The 20,235-nt window shown below is 42.4% G+C and overlaps 1 protein-coding gene across 2 annotated transcripts in view; it reads right to left on the bottom strand.

The window, feature by feature from the left end:
- The window catches only part of LOC311053940 (pleckstrin homology domain-containing family G member 4B-like), a 36,648-nt gene that overhangs the window by 899 nt on the left and 15,514 nt on the right, over positions 1-20,235 (bottom strand). The window contains exons 2-24 of one of the 2 annotated variants that reach the window (XM_084069747.1): positions 17,106-17,303; positions 14,354-16,814; positions 13,867-14,061; positions 12,780-12,900; positions 12,146-12,239; positions 11,800-11,886; positions 11,329-11,445; positions 10,663-10,761; positions 10,293-10,444; positions 8,863-9,001; positions 8,418-8,540; positions 7,628-7,825; positions 6,528-7,297; positions 5,463-5,897; positions 4,467-4,716; positions 4,088-4,177; positions 3,578-3,883; positions 3,252-3,422; positions 2,965-3,142; positions 2,308-2,424; positions 1,753-2,031; positions 457-686; positions 47-106 (exon numbers count right to left, since the gene is read on the bottom strand). In XM_084069747.1, coding sequence (XP_083925873.1) covers positions 68-106; positions 457-686; positions 1,753-2,031; positions 2,308-2,424; positions 2,965-3,142; positions 3,252-3,422; positions 3,578-3,883; positions 4,088-4,177; positions 4,467-4,716; positions 5,463-5,897; positions 6,528-7,297; positions 7,628-7,825; positions 8,418-8,540; positions 8,863-9,001; positions 10,293-10,444; positions 10,663-10,761; positions 11,329-11,445; positions 11,800-11,886; positions 12,146-12,239; positions 12,780-12,900; positions 13,867-14,061; positions 14,354-16,814; positions 17,106-17,303 — 6,849 coding nt within the window. In that variant the 3' untranslated portion in view covers positions 47-67. The remainder of the gene's footprint in view (positions 1-46; positions 107-456; positions 687-1,752; positions 2,032-2,307; positions 2,425-2,964; positions 3,143-3,251; positions 3,423-3,577; positions 3,884-4,087; positions 4,178-4,466; positions 4,717-5,462; positions 5,898-6,527; positions 7,298-7,627; positions 7,826-8,417; positions 8,541-8,862; positions 9,002-10,292; positions 10,445-10,662; positions 10,762-11,328; positions 11,446-11,799; positions 11,887-12,145; positions 12,240-12,779; positions 12,901-13,866; positions 14,062-14,353; positions 16,815-17,105; positions 17,304-20,235) is intronic. The other variant, XM_084069748.1, reaches the window with a different exon arrangement.

The following is a 20,235-nucleotide window of genomic DNA, read 5'->3' as shown; positions in this document are numbered from 1 at the left end:
TCATAAAGTGATGACATTGTAAAATGTATATTATGCCTTTTCTTACCAATAGTAGAATATTCACACTTTAAACCTCAGTTGATTTTCCAATGACAATGTCATTGTCCTGTTACAAGAAATATATCACACATTAGATACATGATTATAAAAAATATATATATAAAAATGATGATAGACTGTTTTAAATACTTGATGGCAATTATGATCTGGGAAAATCTGTGTCAAAGCTCCAAGTTCAGCTTCAACTTACAATATAATATATAGATCTTCCTGTATTCAATTCGTACAGACATTCTGTACAGACGTTTCATGGGACCGAGGCTTATTAAAATACATAGAGCATTTGTAATGTGAGAATCCAGAAACAAGCTCCCAAAAGATTTTTGGTCTGTATCCATATTTTAAGAAAGTAGTATTTACTGATGGATGATCACATTATAATTCTTTAGTTTGTACCTGAGAAGTAGTCAGGACCGGTGGCTTGGGTGCAGTTCTTTTTTTCCTGTTTACCATTGGTGACTCATTCGTCCTCAGGCTAGGTGTTCTACTGAGTGATGGGTGAGGCTTGGAAGTATGGGACGAAAATGAGGAGGAGTCAATTACATCTCCACCAATTGGAGAGAGGCAACTGTGTTCTGAGTTGCCAAAGACGCTGACATGGTCTCCTGAAGATTCTGTATTGTCCACTAGGTTAGAAAAACACAAAATGCATAAGACATAAACCCTTTTTATTATAGAAAACAATGAGATTATTTTAAGTTTAGATGCAAATATACATACTGAATAAACACAACAAGGAACTAGAAAAAGTGCTCCTCGGAGCACAGGTCTTCGCCAGGTCAGGTAGGTTATTGTGGGGCAGCAATGTTAAAAATTCCCCAATCAGGATGGAATATGAAAAATCGGACAGATCTGTCTTGATCACATGACTGGTGGCACTATTACAGGACAATATGAAAAGGGTGGCATGTCTTCCTCGGCCTAGTGGGAATGTGCGTGCAAAGTTTCACGGCAATCGGACGCTGCATTTATGATTTGAGATTTTTTTTCCAAAACAAGCCACTCCTGCAAACTTTAAAAGCCAATCTTAGCCATTCAGGATGGATTATGAGAAATTGAACAGATCCGTGTTGATCACATGACTATAGAGATAATGCATACCGATTTGCGTGATGATTTGGCAAAATCTGTGGGAGTAATGTAAAAAAATGTGTTTAGCAAAAATCGGCCTCCTGGTGGCGCTACAACAGGCCCATGTGAAACATTTGGGGCAGAGATTTTGCTCTGGCATCCAGGGAGTGTGTGTGCACAGTTTCACGTCGATAGGGCCAACGGTGCCGGAGATTAGCTGTACACAGACCGACGGACACACGGCCACACGGACGGACGAACGGACGGACGGATGGACGGACGGACGGACGGACGGACGGACAGGGTGCAAAACATAGTCTCGGCCATGCCTTCGGCCTGGCGGAGACAATTAGTATGATACAATTTCAAGATTTCATATGGTTCATGATTGCAATAGCAACAACAGAAGAAACAAAATGTACAATTCTGTCACAGGCTGCTAAAGAGCATTGCAGATGGATAATGACTATTTGTGATTGTACAGTAGAAAATGCCTATTGATAAAAAGTGCTATATACTGTAGGTCTGAATCGATAATGATAGGGTAGCGAAATATTTTCCCAGGACTCCACGAGGCTAGGGCTGGCAAAGGATGCCAGAGACAAAGGGGAATAAACTCACTTAGAAGATAGCCGTTTGGTTTCTGCTGTTCACAGTTATGATGAAGATGATGGTGATAAAGATGATGGTTGTTGATTTCATTTTCAGTCACTGCCTCAGGGGAGGAACAGCCAATGTGATTGGTTTCCACTCCTTGCGATTGGTTTCCAATAGGGGGTAACGAGCCTCGACCCGATGACGAGGATGATTGGCTAAGGGTGGTGGAAGCCGTGCTGCCTGAGCCAATGGAGTGAGGCCGTGGGTATTCTAAACCCCTGTGTGAACAACACGCCACAGGGACTAAAAAAACATAAACAATAGATGTCATCCATGAGATATTAATATGGCAGGTGAATAAGCAAAATAGCACAATACTTTTAGTTGCTGTAAGTAAAATATAGTTAGTTTAGTTTAGTAAATTAGAGATTTAGGAAGCATCAAGTGCTATCGGGAGATTTGTATCTCCAACTGACCATATTCACGTATGAGCAAAAGGACCATCATGTGAATATTGTCAATGTCAATAGAACTTTCTTTGGTCTATTGCTGCTAAGTGTCATTTGTAGAACTACTTACTTCTCCCAGGCACAACATAGTTGACGGCACGGTCACAAATGGCAGCTTCACTGGGTTGGATGTCCATGAATGGTTTCTTGCCCATTCCCATAAAAACTCTCTCCTGCATGCGCAGCTCTGGAAATAATTCAATGAGTTGATTGGCAACAAGGTTATTATAGTTTTGTCATTAGTTTTTAATTAATTTTGTTTAGATTTTATCAATTCCATTTAGTTTTATTTCCTTTCTTAAAGTAGGTTTGGAAATGTAGTTTTATTTGGTGAAAATATGCAGTTTTAGTGTTAGCTTTCGTTTTTATCATAATATGAAGTATTTGTCAGGAGTGAGATTCAAAAAGGTAAGAACAAGTATATGTATTAAAACATATGGTATTCACAGTTAAAACTGGCACATATAAGAATCATATACAACCAAAATACTAGGCTTATGTATGGAATAAATTGACAAAGACTACGTAGATCTACGGACATTGCCTTTTGAATTTAGTTAGTTTAGTTAGTTTTGTAAGCACATAATACAGTTTCAGTTAATCATTTTTGTAAAGCCTCATTTTTATTTTCATTTCATTTAACTATACAATTGCAGTTATAGTTGTTTTTGATTGATTGATTGATTGTATTGTATGCCCACAGATACACATACAGTTGTATGATTACCTCGACTGTGGGCAGCCTGTTCCCATAGGATCCTCTCCACATCTGTGGTCCAGGCTTTCTTTACCTCCATGCTGAATGCTCTCAGAGTGTAAGTGTCCTCACTCTTCCTCCTGCGGAACCATATCTCAAAACTCAGACCGGTGACCCCAGCATTGTGTGTCATCCCAATGTCACATGTCTGCAGAAATGAGAGAGTGGTGAACAAAAAGGTGAACCAATGGTTCCAGCTGACTCTTTAAGGTGTGTTCACATCGAACACAAAGCTATTTTTTACACTGTGCACAAACCTTGAAAGACTGTTTGTAGACGTAAACATCGTTGCCAACATCAGTTCTCTTAGTTTTGCTGAAGAGAATGAGGTGTTCAAAGAGAAAGATGCGGCGGACACATTTCTTCTTCCTGAAAAATACAGTGAACTCATCCTGGCGAATGAGTTGTCCCTGTTCCTTCAAATTCACCTGGAGGAGAAGAGAAGAGAAGAGAAGAGAAGAGAAGAGAAGAGAAGAGAAGAGAAGAGAAGAGAAGAGAAGAGAAGAGAAGAGAAGAGAACTTGATTAATTTACTCATCTCTTGAATTTAAATTCTCTATTCTGTCTACTCTTTGAAGGCTTACATCACAGTCCCGGATGGCGTCCATGGTGAGGAGATCGTTGCCATGGCGCATCTGAAACCGAACCAGGTCTGCAGCAGCCTGGATCTCAGCCTTCTCCCTCTCATGGTTCATCATTTCAGAATCACACACACTTGCATCACATACACTTGGGCCACATGTACCATCGTGGACCATATCATGTGTCTTGTGTGAGCTGGTCAGGGCTAACATGTCCAAGAGCAGCAGGCTGTACTTGCTGATCCTCTGTATGGGTCTCAACAGGTAGGATGACAAGTCCATCATATCTCCTAACTCCTGTTGTTTTCTCTAGGAGAGAAAACAATGTGGTCTGTCAAAATTAGTGCCTTGGATCTGTGTAGTTATGTGAAGTAGTATATAGAGTACAGTATATGGATATTGCATGAACTTAGCAATTCTGTTTAGAATTGTAATACATATGCATTCACCACATGGCATTTGTTGAAAACGAAACGCATACAGTAGGAAAAGGGGACAAATGGAGAGGCTGACCTTGAAGATGTCGTGCCGTCGGTGGAGGATCAGGGCATCTGATTGGGGCTTGTTTTTACTGTAATGAGCATACAGGCCAAAACTTTCGCTCTGCAGAAAGAATCCAGTTCAAAGAAGGATTCAGACAATGTGGCTACTGTCAACTCTCACATATCACAGTTGAGCCATACGAAGCATAAGCGCAAAACTATTGCAACAAGGCTTTCTATTTATATGCCTGTGTGTATGTACAATATATCGCAGTGTATGTGTCCACTTAAGAAGCAAAATGTAAACATATGAAGAAAGCAATTAAGGGGAAATGGTAATTATGTACAATATGTGGCCAATGTAAATGGACACCAGTATGGTCCTTTAAACGCTATCCCTCTATACTCACATGTCTGAGAAAGCAGCGTGCAACTAGAGCAGGCTCCCGCTGGCAGGCCTCCAGCTCTGGGAGGAAGTAGTGACTGTGGAAGTCATAAAGCTTCTCCAGGTTACCAAAGATAACACCCCTCTTCCCCCTCAGGTCCTGGGGAATGTCTGGCCTGTCAAGCAGGGGGTGGTAGTGGGTCAGAATGTAGCCCAGGGAGCGGACATACTCCCTCTCTGTGAACACCAACTCCTCCAACACGCGCTGTAGCCTCCTGTAAGTATGTACAGAACCATTTCATGAGAACAAAACACAGACAGAAACGCTGTTTGTTAAGGCAAGAGAAACACTTGACTTATACATTTGCTGCTTTTCTGGCATGCAGTGATAAGATGATTTTGGGATATAGGAATAAAAAAAACAAAAAAACAACAACACACACGCGCACGCACGCACGCACGCACGCACGCACGCACGCACGCACGCACGCACGCACGCACACACACACACACACACACACACACACACACACACACACACACACACACACACACACACACACACACACACACACACACACACACACACACACACACACACACACACACACACATTTTATTTAAAAAATACAGCCACGACACAGAGATACTGAGCTTCTCTCATAATCTCAGCAGATATATAACAGAAATAGAATAGAATAGAATAGAATAGAATAGAATAATTCCATATCAGTTCAGGTTGTTGTTGGCAAGACTGTACCTGTGTTACTTCAATGTAAGCTTAGAGGCAGATAAAGAAAAAGAATGCATAAAATGTCACCGTCTCACATGGGTAAAGATGTAAAGTAGGGTTTCAATCAATGAAGTAGGTTAGACACACACACACACACACACACACACACACACACACACACACACACACACACACACACACACACACACACACACACACACACACACACACACACACACACACACACACACACACACACAAAACGTCACCCATTTATCATAAACTTACAGGGCATTGCTGGTACTCTCCTCTGAGCCGACGGGCAGGCTGGAGGTTTTACCGCAGGAAGTACCGTTACCTCCCGCAGCTTCCAGTGCTCCCACAAAGGACTCCTCCGAGCAGAAGCTCCCATGGCGGGAGATCTGGAACCTCTGTGCCTCCTGGAGGATCCGACAAGACGGCTGACCGCGATGGGAGCAGGGCGATGACGTTTGAGCCAGAGGCTCTGGCAGAGTGGGTGCTGACCCAGACCCGGCAGTCGGTGACGCTACGACAGTGGAACACGAGGCCTCGCTCACCGACCGAGTGCCCAAACCTCGTCCCCATGGGAACCACTGGCAGCCGACGGTGTGCGACTGAGAGAGAGCAGCGGCATCTCTCTCACGCCTCGCTCGGTTGTTAACCTCCCTCTTCTTGTTCTCTCTCTCTGTTCTCCTGGGCGACCTGTGAAGAGATGGTAAACAAGCAGCTTTAAAAGCCAATGTGGCACGATATGCCACCAAAAAAATATTTTCCTGAAACGTTATATAACGTTATCTTCTGGCTGCTAGACTGAAATTGGCACATAATAAACAGCATTACTTATGGCATTTATAAGCTGTTATTTGAACCACTAACCATTATAATGATTGACTACTTCAGGATTTCTAGACCTGTGTCTTATTTTAAAACACTTTTAAAAACGTACTTGTATCAAAGGCCTTTTTTATGTTTTTATTATATTTTCTTTATTAAAATGCTATTGGAACCTTTTATGGATACATGGTATATGAATAGAATTGTATTGTTATATACCATTATTATTATCATTACTTCTCTCTAATTCATACAATCTCCCAAACCCACTGAGAATTTCTTCCTCTTTCTCAGACCCACGGGCCGACAGATACACATATTCGTGATGTTTCGGTTCTCGGAAACCGTTTGTCCATCCGAAGCCATTCGGCTTTGCACACCTTGGGGTTATATGAGACACAAACGCCAAGTTTGTGATTGTGTGACACACAGACAGACGCACACACAGAGATTCTGTGAATCATAGTATTGATTATTATTATATAATAATAATTTTACCTGTGGGGAGAGTCTGGACTGACCCTAGACCCCTCGTTGGTTCTAGCATCATAGCTAGGTAGCATATTCTCAGGTTTGGCAGCATCACAGAAGGCTTCACTTATGGAGTTTGTATTACTGTTCCCCAGGATTGGCCTTCTCTTCCTCATTTCCACTGTCCCTGTGATGATTCCCTCCCACTGAGGGTGTCCTGGCCCAGGGGTGGACTGCAGTGCCATTATCTGGCCACTAGGTGACACAGTCTGACCATCAAGGTCTCCCTCAGCACTGTGGTGATCACACCAGGCAGTCTGGTGCTGTTGATGATAGGCCTCATTCACATCCTGCATCCTCTCCTGAAGCTGCTGCCTGGCCTCCTGGCACTTCAGCCAGGCAACATTCCAGACCCGCATCCCCCTGGAGCCCCGAAGGGAGCAAGCTTGGGCCTTGACCTCCTGAAATTGCTCGGGGCTGAAATGTAGGAACCGGAGTTCGTAAGCCTGGAGCAGGGTGGGGTCATGACCCGTCAGTGGGATGTCAGGAGTGGTAGGTCCCACCTCTGGTACTGGGATGGTATTAAGATCATGGTCGTGCTGCTGGTACTGCAACGGTTGAGTGTTAAATTGATGGTGTGGGGTTGGTGTGGGATTATGGTCATGCTCATGGTGTTGGTCTTGTGTGAAGTGGGTATGAGGAGGGTGTGTGGTGGTGTTAGGATCTTGTTGTAGTGGATGGGTGTTGGGTTGATTCTGGTCCAGGTACTCTTTGCATTCCATAGCCAGTGCTGTAGCCTAATAGGAAATACAGAGGTAGAGATTACAGCAGCAACATTGAGCAGCGCAATATGTTTTTTGTCTTTTTTGTCACCTTACTTACTGAAATATCTCAGTTACTTTGACTAAAAATGTTATGAAAGAGTAACAAAAAACATGAACAATAAAACAAGCAATGAAATAAAGCAAGTGCCGCGTGGAACGTTGGCACTCAAAATGGTAACAAATCTAATAGGTTAGAACCGTACCCGTACATGTGTTATGTACACTGGTTTCCAGTGAAAGACTACATTTTGGATTAAAGTCTGAAAAACTTTTGAGATCTCCCTGGCAAGGACTCCCACCAACCTGCTCACAGAAGTCACACACGTTGACCATAATCTGCAGCTCCCGGCAGCAGGCTTCCGCCCTAGACAGGAAGTTCCCCAGGTCCGACTTGAAAGTGCGGACCAAGGTCCTGAAGACCTCGGTCTCTGGGTAGGACAATCCATCTGCCTGAAGCCTCTCTGCCTCTGACACTAAAGCCATGGCATGGTGGTTACGGTCCTGAAGGAAGAGAATGTGTATGAAAGAGAGTGAGTGAGAGAGTGAGAGACATAGACAGAGACAGAGACAGAGAGAAAGAGAGAGATTAGCATGTTAGTTCAGTTATATTGTGAGTTAGACCTATGTTTTTTCAGTGATTGGTTGAGGCTACTGAGTTAGACTACTATAAATATGGGTTAAGTATGGTTACATGAGCTGAGCGGGAAGCCCTTCTTTCACACTATACTTCTCTTTCCATCTTTCTTAAAGCTACAATCCATAACTTTCATTTTAACCAATCTGTATGGTAAAGTATATTAACACAATACAACTAAAACAACTGCATTGGTTGGACATGGTCTCCCTTTTCTTCTGTGGTCAGGTAGGACCACTACTGGTTGACAAGAGGTACTGCATGAAGCTCAAAAAGGAAATATCTCGCATTCTCAAACAAGCTCTCTCGCAGACTTTTTGGTGCCCGAACAAGAGATCCGGGTTTGTATCCAGTGTAGGACATGAATCCTACGGATTGCAGACTTAAACAGGGAAACAGACATACAGTACAGGGACAAAGATTCATATACAGCTACAATGTAACACAAAGGAGACTCACATTGGCCTCAATGAGGAAGGCAGTGAAGCTGTTCAGTGTCTGTTCCACTCTGTATTTGGAGTCCTCGACTTCCGCAGCCTCCAGCATGTGACGCTGTCCCTCTGCATCAAACCACTCCTTGATCTTGCAGCAATCAGATGGAAGATATGCTTTATTTACACTTCACTAGATTTTTTCCGAATTGCAATTTTATTAACTGCACACTTTTTGGGATTTCGGAACTAGATAATAAAACCTTAATAATTGCAATGTTTTTATTTTTTCCAGTATAAGCAACACGTTTTTGACATAAGCACATCAAATAGACTACACAGATAAGACAATGGAGCACTTTTATGAGTGCTCCATTGGTCTTATTTAGGTATTTTATTACAAAGTGCTCAGGTAAAAGCTTTTTGCTAATTGTGTTAATGTTGTTTGACAACTGTGTAAAAACCTTCAGTACCTGTGTGAAGTGTCCCTCCATCTCTCTCAAGCGGAGCAGGTACTCCAGGTGTTCCTGTAACACGTTGGACCTCTGCACCAGGAAGTGAGCCTGCTCCTCTACATGATTGTACAGACTGGTCACCGAGTCCACTGCATCGCTGCAAGGTAAGGAGATAAAGCATTTTCAATAATCCATGAGTTTGGTTGGATTCAAATTCAATATTCAGCCGTTTGTTCTCAGTGTGAGTGAGAATCATTCAATCATCACAATGCACGGTACTGTATTCAATGGTATACTGAAGTGTTTCCCAACCTGATGTTCGGTTCCCCCTTGGGGGTAGTCTAAAATTTTAAACATGTTGCACAAAATCATGACTTGCTTTCATCCACTGTCTACATGTATCTTCTATGTAGACAGTGGAGTCCAACTTGAGAATACACTCTCAAGTTGGACTGATATCAGTCCAACTTGTCATACAGACAGTGTCATTGCTTGACGCTTGCTTTGGCAATGTAAACGTATGTTTTCTCATGCCAATAAAGCTGAATTGAACTGCATTGAAATAGATTTATTCTTTTACATTTCTTTCAAAAGGTTTCAAAGATAGTGAAAATAGCCAATCTACAAGCTCACAATGCGTCCCAATGCGACTTTTTGTGCTGTCGTGGTACGAGAAGTTGCTGTCCGGCAGAAACCAGCTAACTCCATTTTGACGCTTTTGCATTTCTTTCCATAACTCAGGGCCATTGAACACCCTTTACGTCTGTGTGTTGGTAAAACAAAATGTAACCAATGGAAAGCATTAAAAAGCGCTTCTGACAAAACCAGCTAACTCCATTAGATCCATAAACTTTCTGCTAAACCAGCTAACTCCACCAGAGTTAGCTGGTTTTGCTGACTCCAGGCTCCACTCCCTTTTGATCTCCAACCTCATTGTGAGCTTGGAGGTCCATTCAGCTGTTCCAAAACCTCCTAACTCTCTCCTAAAACTCTTTCATTTCCTGAAAAATGAACATTTTGGAGTTAGCTGGTTTCTGCCGGACAGCAGAGATATAGGGCTTTGAAAAACACAAATGTGTGTGTCTGTGTGCATGCCTTATGGGGGGGGTCTCAGTTTATTCTAGGGGGGGGGGGCTCCAAGGAATAAAGTTTGGGAACCAATGCTATATTGCACTATTTCAATCATATTTGTTCATGTACACTGTCCAGTTGAGATTAAGTTCTAAATACAGCAACAATACACAGTAACATCATCAGTGTTAATGTATCCGTTTGTAAGTGTACTGAGAGTGTACAATAATGTAACGAAATGGACCTTTACGGGTCCATTTGGTTACATTTGTACACTCTCAGATGGAGTTAAACTGAGGATTTTACTGTGTACGGAGATTAATTCCTTGTGTGAGCACCATACTTGGCAATGGGTGCTGCACAGTGGGAATGTTTACCTGAAGTCCTCACAGTGGGGGTATTTCATGTCACTCTCCCTCCTCAGCCTGGCCAGATTGGCCCCGCCTTCTCTTTGCAAGCCAACCAATCGGCTGTCCTGCAGAACATCCCTCATCAGAGTTCTCTGATCCACTATGCACTGCTGTACATTCTATCAAAGGTAAAGACAGAAACATTGTAAACATAACATTGAGCACTAGCAAAAGTTTGTATTCAAGTTTTCACTCACCAACAACTACAGTACAGAATCTATTATCAAGGAAACATATATGTATTGGATATGCAAAGGTATTTGCAAAATTGTACATACAGTATATTGCACAGTGTAAAATGCTTAAAATGCTTAAATGTATTTATAAAGACTGGTACCGGTACAGTGTCAATCTTCTGGGTCTCCTCCAACTTCCTGATGGCTTTCTGTAGCAGGGCAGCTGCCTCATGCAGGTCAGACACAAAGGGATGAAGCTTCTAAAGAAAAGAATAGTTACACACGTTAAATATAGGTATGCACAGACAAATTCACCTTCTAAAGCAGGGATTAATCAAAGAAAATTTACATAAAAATGTATAATAATTATTATTGTTTTATTCATAAACTGTTGTTGTTGTTTTCTCCATTTTCTCCCCAATGTAGTCATTGCCAATCCCCCACTATGTGTTTAGTCCGTGTCACAGTGACAACCCCTACTTGTTGGTCTTGGGGAGGGTGTAGACAACCATGGTCTCATTCAATACACATGAAGTCACCAGACACTACTTTTCACATGAGAGTGAGAAGTTTCACAAGAAGGATTTTGACGTGTGCAGAGGAACACGCTATTCCTTCCTGTTCTGCTCCCTGCTGAGCAGGTGTCCCGACCAGCCTGTAAGAGTCTCTAGTGCAGAGACAGAGATCGCCCTCCCCTGCCGGCTTACCACTTAAAAACACTGCCAATTACGTTTGTTTGAGCGCTCAGCCAAGCTGGAGGACTGTGGAGAAATCTGTGGAGCCTTAATAAAATAAAATAAACTTTACACAGTTAATGAGGAACCCACCTGGTGCAGGTCCAGCCAATCATGGTGGCTGTAGGACAGTGTTCCATCCAAACACGAAGTCAGCTGGTTTGCTTCCACCATCTTGTGCAAGGCCTTCACTGAAGTCACTATTTCAGTCTGTTTCACAACACATGACAGAGTAACATCAGCAACTTTACACAACCTTTACACAATATGTTTGAACTTCAGAGTAATTATACTGCCATTATTCAGGTAATTACAGCTGTGACTAAATGCTGGAATAGCACATCTGTGCTGACATGTAAAATGGTCATACATTGTGGCCTTAATTACTCAACTATAATTGCAAAATGTAACACAATGCACAATAATATAAAGTGGTATACAGAATTGTAGTGCCCTCTACACAGCCAATACAAAAATATTAACCAGAAACAGTCACGTTTTACACTTTCAGAGTGGGTAACCCACTGTCCTTTTTACAAATGGCAACTACAGCACAAGTCTGACCTGTATTCCCGGACATCTGTCCGGTCGATGGCTGATGTCCTTCTCTCCCAACACCACCATATGGTGTACCACTTGCGGAGTCTGCTCCTGGGACAAAGACACAGCCTGATAATTCACTGATGAAATGCATTAAGTAAATGGAGCTCATACCATCAATGATACAATAGAGAAACAAATTTATGTGACCTTTATACAGGTTTTAGTCACTTGATGAAGACAATACAACATAGCTTTGAACTTCAACTTAACAGGTAAGTCAGCCAGGCATAAACAATCAATCAACAATACAATTCCTCTCTGGACTGCAGCAATAGTGCTGATATAAGGAGGTTTGTGTCCTTGGTACCTGCAGCATCGTCAAGGCTTTGAAGAAGTATGGTGGAGGTGGGCTCTTCCTTGCATCAACTACAACTGTCATTCCAAGCTCTCTGGTCTCTCTCCTACATATACAGATACAGTAAATAAAATAATACACACCTGTACACACAATACAACAATTCACAATACATTTGTATCCATACAGTAGACAACTACAATCATATTGTAAAGGAAAACAATTGCTTGCTTTTTCCCATAAGTAAGTAGGTACGAGTGGCTTATTGTCGGTATTGGCCGAGAACAAAGGTGTCTATCCCCTTTTTCATGTGCTAGACCCCTAGGAGATGGAAAGCTGAGGTGTGGTGCAACACCTACCATCAGCTCCCAGTACTTACCACACAACTTAGTTACCCAAGCCATGCTACTCATATGCTGATTTGGCGGGCCAGGCATCAAACCCAGAACCTTGTAGTCCAAAAATGAGTGCTCTACCAACTTAGCTACCCGGACACAAACACATGCTTGTTTCACATTACTAAATGACTAAGCACTTTGCTGTGATTCATTGATTAATTGAATGCATAAATGATTAAAAGCCATGAAGCAAGTTAAGTTAAAAGGCAGAGCAAGACTAAAAACATCCAAAATATGTTTCTACTTACCTAATGATAGAGTGGAAGTACAGCAGTGTTTGGCTGAGTTCCTGGTTAGTTACAAATGACCTCCATCCCAGGTGGTCTCCATAGGCCTCAACTACTGCCCTTCCTGTTCTGTCTCTGCCTCCTAAAGGTGATGGAGAGGGGGAGAAAAAGTTAGATTACATGAGAAAAATCTCAAGAGAATATCTAGATTGTATTTGGAGTCCTCCATAGACATCATCCGCATTCCTCTTTGACCAACTGTACCACCAAGGGATGGAGGGAGAGAGGGGGAAATGTCACATTGTTCCTTTCTCTTGAGGTAATAACTGCCACGTAGGACGTTTTGTCAATTTAGTGGTAACAACTTATAATAAGGTGCTTGCAATAAACATTAATTGACAGTTAATAAGGCCCTTATAAGTCCTTATAAAATCATTACTGTGTTAATAAGACTATAATGTACTTAAGAACATTAACAAAAGCCTTATGAGTTTCTTAAAGTTGTTTATAATAGCATCCTTTATTAGGTACTTATTAACAGTTACGGTAACTATGCCCTTTGCATCTAGCTGGTCTAAAGTGGGAACAAGCCATTTTAAGGTTAATAAAACCATCATTATGCACAAATGAACAGTTAGCTATGCATTTCTCAGCTACAATACTAGGTAAGTTAGTGAGACTGAATACATGTATTTGTAATGCTATTCTTAACAACTTTAAGAAACTTTAAGAAATAAGTATTTTATTAATGTTCTTAAGCAGTCTATTAACTCTTTTTGCAAGTTATACGTTTCTTATAAACGCTCAATAAAATTTGTCTTAGAATCTAACAATACATGTTTACAATGCTATTATTAACACTTATATAGTCTTATTAACACACAAGCATTTTTATAAGGACTTATAAGGGACTTATTAACTGATTATTAATGCTTATCACAACCACCTTATAAGTTGTTACTACTGATAGTGTCGCTTATATTAGCTGCTTGGTCACGGTTAAAATATAAAATATGTGCAGACATCCTTTTTTTGCTGTTTTGATTATTGTTAATACATGTCAACTTTATCGGTACGTTTTCTTATTAAACAAACCAAATTTGCCAACCTGTGAGACATGCTATTCCCAGGTAGAGGGGGTGGGTTCCGATATCTTGGCATCCCAGTGGCAGGTAGTCTGGTCTGGGTAGAATTGGTTCAGGTTGGGGTGTTGTCTGGTTCTCTGTTGTTGGAGGTGGATGGGTTTGTTCCCGGTTCTCTGTCTGTTGTACATTTCCACTGACAGCTTTTACTGGCTGGTTGCCTTCATGAGAAACAGGATATAGTGTAGGATGTAATGGCACAATTGATAAGATCCATTAATGCTGACTTCTTTGAGGTAGACAAACTGAAGGAGCAACACAAAGATGAACAGAGCAGAGCAGAGCAGAGCAGACTAGAATAGAACCCAACAGAATCCAATAGCATATGGCCTCAGCCAGAGTATTGAATAGGAGGATAAACTGAGAAAAAAGGTGCACAATGGCTACAATGAAATAATACAAATAAATAAATAAAATCAATACAACAAACCGACAACTTCCATAAAACCATACCTTTATTGAATATCTTCCTTCTGTTGATCTTGGGTGACACCAGCCCAAAGGCAGTGGTGTTTTTACATTTGACCACATGTAGCCTGGGCACCTCCTCTGTACTAGAGACAGTGTTGTCTATCTTTCGAACACTTTGACCTCGTACCACGACCACCTCACACTTCTCTGAGGTGTCCACAACTGTGGTGGACAGAGATGAACATCTTCTGTCCACTTCTGTGGCTTCATGTCTGTTCTGTAACACCACACGAGGCCTAGCAATGTTGACATGAACTTCTGCAGAATCACTGTTATTTTCCAATACTTTACAAATGCTTGAATTCATCCCTGTAGGATTCAATCTGTTTGGCAATATTGTATGAGGCTTAACAATGTTTGCATTTGTCCCTGAAAGGCTGCTTGCACTCGGTGGTAATACACAAGGCTTAAAAGAGTTCATGTCTATCCGTTTGGGAGCATTTGAGCTTAACAAAACTCTTTGGGATGTTGTGGCGTCAATATTTCCTCCAAAACCTACGTTTGTCTCATGTTTTGTCTCAACTTCCTGATAATGCACAACACCAGGAGGTTTGTTATAGGAGTGAGCATCCCTGGATTCCCAGCATGGTGCTGTTTTCCTTTCACCCAAACGCCAGGGATGAGGTTCAACTGTCAGGCCAGTTTTTCCATCACATCTCAATGTATTTGAGTCCATACAAACAGCAAGATTTTCACATCCAGGTGTCCAACATGGTACAGAGTTCCTCTCCCCTGACTCATTACAGACAACATCACAGGCAGGGGGAGTTGTCTGGTTCTGAATCCCAGGATCGCAGCACCCACCCTGGGCATTATACCATGGATACCCTCTCCTCTCAATCTCTGGTGGCACCTGCCTCCCATCCCCCGATGAGTTAAAATCATACCCGTCCTCGTCCAAAACGGAGAGTGTATTCCCCCACTCTTTCTCCCTCTCTATGGCCACAGGGTTTTGTATGGCAGCCTGATAGGACTCTCTGTATCTGCACCTAAGCTCCTGAGCTCGGGAGACCTTCCCGGCCTGTCTCCTTGTCATACATGGGGTACAAGGTGCCTCTGAGAACTGTACGGTGCGGACACATTCTCTGTGGCTGGCAGGAGAGTGGGAATGCAGGTGATGGTGGGGATCCTGTTGATAGGAATGGTCGAGGGCCGGTCGGGGTCCAGCTTCACTTTGCAAATTATGTTTAAATAACATAGCGGGACCTGATTGGGGGAGGGTGTGTGTTTTAGTAGGTGGCTGCATTTGTGTTTGTGAATATGTTGGAGTTTGCTGTAGCAAGTGCGGCCGTGCTTGTGTGCATGTCACCGTTTGTGACTGCATTTGTGCATGTGGATGTATTCGTGTTTGGGTTGGTGCCTGTGGGTACATTGGTGCTTGGTTTTGTTGCTGTTGCGCTTGTTGCGCCAGTGCACGAGCTCCACCAAAAAGCATAGCTGCCTGTAGTATATCAATGTACTCCCCTTCTTCAATGTTTATTTTGCAAATCTTGTCTGTTGAATGATTTGTATTTGAACCGAGTAAGTTTGTGTCTTGCTTTGAATCTACACTTCCAAGTGTACTTTCGCTTTTATCTGTGCCTGCAGATCTATTTGTATTTTCCCTAATACTTATAGTTGAATCTACACTTTGGCTACCTTTGGCTGTACCTGTTCCAGGGCAGCGACTGTCCCAGGTATTAGGAGACACCCAGCCAATCGGTTTTGACTCAGTGTCATTCACTTTAACCAGTCTAGATGAAGCAGCAGTGCTATTTTCCACTAGGCAGAGTGACACAGCGATGCCATGCTTTGCTGGACATATCCTGGTCTCCACTGAGAATGCACAGGGATGCGGACTACGCTCTGTTGCTGACTCCCGCTTGGCTGTTGGCAGAGAACACAGGATGGTTGTAGGAGGACGATTAGATGGGGATTCCTTTGCAAATGAAAGATGAATTGAAGGATTTGTCGGAGAATCCTGAGCAGCAGCCGCCACAGGAGAGAAAGAAGGACGAGACAGAGGAAGAGGTCGAGGTGGAGATGAAGGACGGGCCGAGGCCATAATAGTCTCGGCACGCTGCGGCACCTCCACAAACTCAGGAACAGCCACCCATTCCCATGGTAACCTTATCACACCCTGCTCTGTGGCGAGCAGGCACTGGCTGAGAGGAGTTCCATGGCGGCCCCGATTGATCTCCTCCAACCAATCAGAAGTGAATATGCAAGGATAGCAAGTCTCTGCAATGGGGGTTTCCTCAACCACTTTCACCCTAAGCCCCTCCTCTTCTAGCAGGCTGCAGACCACGATACGAGTTGATTGACTGCAGAACGGCACCACCTGGAGGAAGAAGTCACCAGGGCGCAGCAGGAGGGAGTTGATTGGAGCAAGGTGGATGACAATTTGGTCTCGCAGACACAGTGGCCAGCCTTCACAGAGGAAGACCACATCAGAGAACTGTGCCTGAAATGTGGTAAAGAGGATATGATTTAATAAGAAATATTTGTAATTACTGTACATGCTTATTTGGATCTTGTCTTGTGAATCACTCACATAAATCAGCAAATGCTTTAGCATTTAGATTCTATGTATCTAAGGGTGTGTGTGTGTGTGTGTGTGTGTGTGTGTGTGTGTGTGTGTGTGTGTGTGTGTGTGTGTGTGTGTGTGTGTGTGTGTGTGTGTGTGTGTGTACACTATGTATATAAATCTGTGCATGTGTGTTTGTCCACAACAACCCAAAGACGCCCCACTCACACATGCGGCTTGCTGCACACTCTCCAAAATGTGCTTGGCTGGGACCAGGAAGTCCAACAAGCACCGGAGGGCGTCACCTTGGTAACGACCCTCGATGACCTGAAAAAGTTGGCCGAGGACTATAGGGGCGGTGGCCTCAAAGGGCGGATAGAGGGCCGACAGAATGTTCTGGATCAATCCCTCCACGGAATCTGGGTTCTGGAGAAACAAGGGAGGAAGAGTGAGTGGTTTAGGAACAACAGGTGAAAGGTGGTCGATGCCGTGTCGGGTGAATCTTTTTTGGTCTTTATGTTTATTTAAACCCTGGTGGCACACACTGGAGACTTGACATCAAAACCCTTCAGCCCCACCCCTCTCTCACAGCACACAACCCTCTTCCTCCACCCCATCACCAGCTGAACATTAGCAAAACAAACCCAAACACTAACACTCTGATCTCCCTCTTTAAACATACGTTCAGTCAGTCTGACGGCAAGACACGCCAGTAAACAGAGTTTGGTGTGGTGCCTGGTCTGGTCTCAAGGCTAGCTCCTAGGCCTCATCAGGGTTTATGGTTTCACATTCTCTTTGACCCGAACCCGTGGCCCACCACCCACTTTTAGGCCCTGCTTTATTTAGACCAACGAAGGCCACGCTGGCAGACCCAGGGGTTAACGTATATGTACTTGCATGTTTGAGGCACCGTGGGGAGATTTGTGGCAGTGGGATGGGAGAAGAAGAGTGAATGCAGGGTCATAGTATGAATGTGGCAGCTACATCTCAGCTATGTGTTATGAGTTATGACTCATGAGAAGGATTGATGTCAGTGCACCGGTTACAAATAACAGGACTAAACAAAAATGTTTCTTAACTCATTCAATCCGGGAACGCATCTGTGTCATTTTAGATTTCTTTGACTATTCAAAAATAGCAGATATACAAGCTCATCTTTGAAAAATCTTGAACATGTGTGCAAATCTTTGAATATAAATGATATGTACATTTTTAACTCAAATCTTTTCTGGTCCCTGGAACAAAATATCTTTTAGATGGGGGTCTGCGACCAAATACATATCATTTTGGGGGTCCTTGACATGAAAAAGTTTGAGAGCCATTATAGCCACATACGTTTAAAAAAAAAACTCTTAGCATTTAGAAGACATTTGTAGAATCCCCAGAAGCAAAGATTTGAGTTACAAATGTTCGCTTGAAAAAACAATATATTCAAAGATTTGCACACATTTTCATGATTTCCCACCAAAAATAGCAGACCTACAAGCTATGAGCTTGTAGATCTGCTATTTTTGAAGAGCCAAAGTAGAAGATAATGGTTAAAGTGGTTAAATTTAAAGTGACAGATGCTTTCCCGGTATTAATGGGTTAAGTAAAAGCTTTAATCCTGGATAGGATTAATGCTAATATATTTTAGATGCATCTAGACAAATGAAAAACACTGAAAATAATGGCTGCATATCAATTTACGGCACAACACTCTAAGGAGTTAACTTAGATGTTTCCCCCCACAAAAATTAATGACCCAGATGGAGAAATTGAATTAGTCACAGCTATACAGATGGAGGTACATTAGATAGCGGTGTAGGAATATAAGGGAATAAGAAAATAGAAGGGTGTATCTGGGTGTGATCAATTTGGTCCCTTCAGACTACCTTTGGCTCAAACACTGCTGTCTGTTTTTCATCTGTTTGTTCTGCACCTGTCAGGGGGAGGAATGCAGTCCTCTTAGTCTTTGGAACGATGTCAAGGTTTATTCTGCATAAAAAAAAGTTTACTATTCTTGCGCAAACTCTGGATGTCCATCTTTGTCTGACTGAATTCTCATTTTCTCTCAAGCTAATATATACTGAATGTTATTTTTGCTTAATTCACAAGATCCGGATCTGTCTTCATAAAAAGTGGGCTCTGAATTATCTTTACCGTTGTATACTGTTCCTGTATCGTATCTCTGTGTATGTCTTTATATTCTAATTTCTCTCTCTCAAACTATATTTCAGATTATTTTACATAAAAGTGGACTTCTTACTTTATCTGTCTTTCTGTGTCACATTCATCTGTCTGTCTCTGTATTCTTTCTTTTACTCTCAAGCTACATCTCAGATCGAAATTGTCACCCTATAAAGGTGAACAATGGATCTTTTGGCCAATGTGGCACTATACTGAGCAAACTGGGTCCACCTAAATTACCATTAAGCATGAGGTTCAGGTATGACAGTAGACAAGACAATTTGGAAACGGGTAGTTTACCTGTAACCTGTCAATCAAAGTGTGTATAAGGCATGCCATGCGTAAAAATATTGACATTTATTAGATTTATGATTTTTACTACAACGAATAAGTTAGAGAGAGTAAGTGAGTAAGATTTTGAATGTAAACAAAACAAAACAAAACAGTATTTCTGTTAATTTGGGATGTTCCATTGTTCAGCCTTATGACCAACCCTTGAAACATTAGACTCTCCAGTCAGGTCAAATCCCACATTACATCATTTTCCAAACAGTTTTCCAGTCCACACCTCACTGAAACATTGCAATGGGATGACTAGTAGGGAGAGGAGGACACAGAGGACAATATGGATGAAGATGATGACTGTAAAACACCTAACACTTGTTACATCAAGACAAAAATAGTGTCAGTAAAAGGCTGGCTGTGTGTGTGTGTGTGTGTGTGTGTGTGTGTGTGTGTGTGTGTGTGTGTGTGTGTGTGTGTGTGTGTGTGTGTGTGTGTGTGTGTGTGTGTGTGTGTGTGTGTGTGTGTGTGTGTGTGTGTGTGTGTGTGTGTTGGAGGGGCAATAGAACCTCGGAAATCCCAAGAATTTTAATGGCCTGTGACCTGAACACACTGAAAAGTCTCCTTAAGATGGGTGTCCTGGCAGTACTGATACATTTCTAAACGAACAAACACACAAGGGCTGGAAGGCAAAGCTAGCTGAGGCCTTATAATGCTCGCATAATGACAGTGAGATTCAAAGCAGAAACAGAAAGGGCACTGACATGGTGAGCCGCATGAGTCAGTATGACTATGCAAGGTTATGAGCAATTGCTCATCCGTGTTTATGTGAGCATACGCAAATTAGTATTAGCCTGTGTCTTTATTTGCTGGTTGGCTAGCATGTTTCCTTCTTGCATTAATTAAT

The sequence above is a fragment of the Gymnoscopelus microlampas genome (genome assembly GCF_963454915.1).
Source record: "Gymnoscopelus microlampas genome assembly, chromosome: 10".
In the NCBI taxonomy this organism is placed as follows: Eukaryota; Metazoa; Chordata; class Actinopteri; order Myctophiformes; family Myctophidae; genus Gymnoscopelus; species Gymnoscopelus microlampas.
The sequence above is the reverse complement of the archived record's forward strand: the minus strand, read 5'-3'. Positions and strand labels throughout refer to the sequence as shown.